General features: G+C 56.9%; 1 protein-coding gene across 1 annotated transcript; it reads right to left on the bottom strand.

The window, feature by feature from the left end:
- Positions 1-466: 466 nt before the first annotated feature.
- Positions 467-3,968, bottom strand: GRXCR2 (glutaredoxin and cysteine rich domain containing 2). The gene is made up of 3 exons (XM_066197444.1): positions 3,642-3,968; positions 1,678-1,893; positions 467-646 (listed from the first exon to the last, which is right to left on the bottom strand). Exons 1-3 carry the CDS (start codon positions 3,966-3,968, stop codon positions 467-469), a joined length of 723 nt encoding a protein of 240 aa, XP_066053541.1.

Genomic DNA, 3,968 nt, shown 5'->3' with positions numbered 1-3,968 from the left:
GACCTGGGCTGGAATCCTCTGGAACCAGTAATGCCTGTGCACTGCACTGGTACAGACTGGTCCCAGTCACCCCCGTGCACTGCGCCAGTACAGACTGGTCCCAGCCCCGGCCGTCCCTGCCCTGGTCCCTGCCCTGGTCCCGCCCGCAGAGCTGACACTGCTGCTGCTGGGGCAGCCCGTGGCCGGGCCGGGCCGTGCCGGGCAGCCCCGGGAGGGGCAGGGCAGCACAGGCACGGTTCGGGCCCAGCTCCAGCTGCAGGGACGTTCCCACGGGTGTTTTACCTCCGAATGCTGAACGCTCCCTCCGGGTCAGGGATGCCCCCGCCCCGCACCCGGTGCCGGGGACACGCTCACCCCGCCGAGCCTGGGCTCGGCCCCGCTGCAGGGTGGCCGGGAGCAGAGGAGGGAGATGTGCAGAGTGCCTTTCCCATCTGTTCCAGGGCCGGGGGCGCTGCGGCCGGCGGGCTCAGGCGGCGCACACCCGGCACGGCTCCAGCCCCGTCTCGTCGCACGCCGGACACCGCAGCGCCCGGTACGACTCCCGGAATCGGTTCGCCAGCATCGAGAACTTGCTGCCGTGGCACAGCGAGCAGGGGGCACAGCCTGAGCCTTTGCACTGGGAACAGCCGTGGTCAGCAGTGCCCTCCTGAAGCAGACAGCAGGAAAAAATCTGTTAGTTGGGGGTGAGATACCAAAGTCAGGAACGTTCTCCAAAGAGGGAAACACTGTCTCCCCGTCTTTGCCATCACGGGCGCTCCTGGCACTCCACTCTGCCCATCACAACCAGTTCTCCAAGCAAGGACTGACAAAAAGGGTCCCACATGCTTGGGGACCCTTTGTGGCTACTGCTAGAAAATGAGAAGTTAATGTGACTCGCTTCTAACACAATACTCCAAAGTCATCTTTCTCCTCTGCACACCTCCACCCGTCCTCCTGTCATTTCCCATCACACCATTTCCACTCTGTAGCCCCAGGTTTGAGCCACGCTTCGTTTCTTCAGGGATGGCTCGTCACCCTCTCTCCCCAAATCCCCCATCACCACCATGCACACCTTCTACCCAGCTGTCCTTCGTGCCTGCCTCTCTCCCACTGTGCCAAGCCTATTCCAGATCCCACCCTGAAATAAGCGGGAGCAGAAGGACCAAGGTGACCTGCGCTCAGTACAGCCCAGACTCAGTTCCTGAAACTGTATGAGCTCCACATGACAACACTGGGGTTTGTGGGATCAAACCATGGCCAGACTAATTGGGATTCTGACCAACAAAGGCTCCCCCGTGAGAAAGCAGACGCAAGGCACAACCTTATTTCAGCTGATACTAAAATTTTAGCCTGAAGCAGTCTCAGCCACAGAGCAGCTGTGTTTAGCCTTGTAAGACTGGAGAAACTCTGGCCTGCCCTTATCCCACTGGGAGGGGTGACAAGGGATGGAACCCCGCCAAGCCCTGTAAACGCCAGCCATATCCAGGGGGAGAAATCAGTGGCGGACAGGAGCACCTGGAAGAAGCAGCGCTGTCCCCAGAACATGGTCTCAGCACAGTGTTGGCTGTTACCCCCTGAGGGGAACGAGGAACAGAGAGGTGCATTTTATCCAAACTTAGGAGCCAGACACAGACATGGATGGGGCTTGGGTGGTTTGACCAGGGCTAAGGGGAAAAAGCACTTTCCATTTCCTCTTACCTGCACATGCTGGTTGCAGGTGACCTTGCTGTCCCCATCTTTTTTATGTCCAGCACTAAATCGTTCTTTCTTGTCCCGGTACACGAACGTCCAGTCATTTATTCCCTCAGTCTGGATGATTCTCCTCATGAGCTCTTTCTGGTCCATCGGCGCACGGATGATTTTCAGGTTATTGGTGTAGATGATGATCTTGCCAAAATCTACAACTGGGGAAGTCTGAAGAAGGAAGTTACCAGTGTCTCACCAGTATAAATTCACTCTGTAAACACTGACGGTCCCCTCCACCAGGCCAACTCCCCTGACCACCCCCAGAGCATCCAGCAAACTGGTGGAGGTACAACCCTAATGGGTGAATTTGTATTTTTTTTTCCAGTCATTTTAAAGCTAAGCTTGGTCAAACATTTCCCTGAGAGCTGCACTTTGCTGACCTGGTCCCTCCTCCCTCCTCTCCAGGTGTCATATGGAGTTACTGGGGCCTATTGTTTTACATGCTCTTCATATTTCACTCCAAGTGTTCGTGCCAAGAAGCCATGCAAAAGGAGATGTTCTCCGAGAAAAATGCCCTGAGTGACATCAGCTGCCATGAGGTGGCTGCTGCTGCCCTGGCAGGGGAGAGATGGGAGGGGGAGGCAGGTGAGCACAGGTCCTGGCCCCTGCAGAGGGGAGAGCCTGGTGTGTGCTGCAGCCACGGTGTCTGCAGGCACCCAGGGCACGCCGATGGAACACAGGCTGCGACTGGACACTGTGGTTGGTTACTCGAGGTGTCTGTGCCTGGGGAGGGAGAGGAGCCTTACCCAAGAATGCAAACCAAAATAATGGGGTGGATAAGATCACAGCCATGCATGGTCTTTGGGCAGCAGAGATTCATCGTGGTCTGATGTTTTCAGACAAACTGCATGTCCAGTGTGTGAACAGGTCAAATATCAGCCATCTGGGTTTCCCACCCACAGCTCTGATGAGCCCCAGGAACTAACAGGCTCTCAATGTGTTCAAATCAAGGCCATGAAAAGTATTTACAGGTACTGTGCATGTACTGCCTCTTTGTTAGGACTAAAGAAACGCTTCTCCATCAGTGGCATTAATTACATGTTAAGAAAATCGCCAGTGAAACTAAGGTGGGATTGTCAAAGCAGCCAAAGAGGAATTCTGGCTGTCAGAAGATGTGGACACCTGGTACGCTGATGGCAGCCCTGGCTTCCTGCCAGCTGAAGTCTCACAACTTTAATATTTTAAATATATCTAATTAACTTAACGTCCTCCTCACATTTGACTGATCTAGATACAGCAGGATTCCCACGTACAGATATCAATATGTATGAAAATGTTCTCTTTTGCTCTACCCAATGGATAGATGCAGATCAGCACTGGGAGAAGCCAGAGCACAGCTGGAGCACAGCTGGCAGACGCTGTTCCCTCCTGCAGACCCTGAGGATCCTGCCACGTGTGGCACATTCAGCACACAGAATTCCTGGAGTAACGGCTGGAGATTCACAACCACCCTTCCCAAGTCCTGGCCTGACAAGAGTTTTATCGGGATGAGGCTGCAGTGAGGCTGTTGTCACTGTGTCCCCAGGGTGGGGCAGCCCGGACAGCCCTCACTCCGCAGTGTGAGGCTGTTGTCACCGTGTCCCCAGAGCAGGGACAGCACTCACCCTGCAGTGTGTGGCTGGTGTCACCGTGTCCCTACATCAGGGACAGCACTCACCTTGCAGTGTGTGGCTGGTGTCACCCTGTCCCCAGCCCAGACAGCACTCACCCTGCAGTATGTTGCTGGTGTCACCGTGTCCCCAGAGCAGGGACAGCACTCACCCTGCAGTGTGTGGCTGGTGTCACCCTGTCCCCAGCCCAGACAGCACTCACCCTGCAGTATGTTGCTGGTGTCACCGTGTCCCCAGAGCAGGGACAGCACTCACCCTGCAGTGTGTTGCTGCTGTCACCCTGTCCCCAGCCCAGACAGCACTCACCCTGCAGAGGCTGGCTCCGGGCGGGCAGTCGCCGAGCAGGGGCCCGTGTTTCTGGTCCTCCCGGAGAATGCTGATCCTCTGGGCGGTCAGGGCCGTGGGCCAGCAGCAGCTGTTCTCCGGCAGCTCGGCGGGCCCGCAGAGCTCCCCCGGCTCGAAGCTGTGCCGCAGGAAGCGCCGCGAGTGTTCCCTGGCCGGCGGCTCCAGCTCCTGCCCGTCCTCGAAGACTTGCTTCAGCACCCGCCCGCTGTAAGCCGAGGATATCTTGAACCTCACCTTGCGGGGCCGGCCCTCATGCCGCTGGCTCGGTTTCTTCTGGGGCTCCTCCAT

The sequence above is a fragment of the Chamaea fasciata genome, unplaced genomic scaffold, assembly GCF_029207755.1.
Source record: "Chamaea fasciata isolate MVZ Bird 193981 ecotype frontalis unplaced genomic scaffold, bChaFas1.0.hap1 SCAF_15, whole genome shotgun sequence".
NCBI lineage: Eukaryota > Metazoa > Chordata > Aves > Passeriformes > Sylviidae > Chamaea > Chamaea fasciata.
The sequence above is the reverse complement of the archived record's forward strand: the minus strand, read 5'-3'. Positions and strand labels throughout refer to the sequence as shown.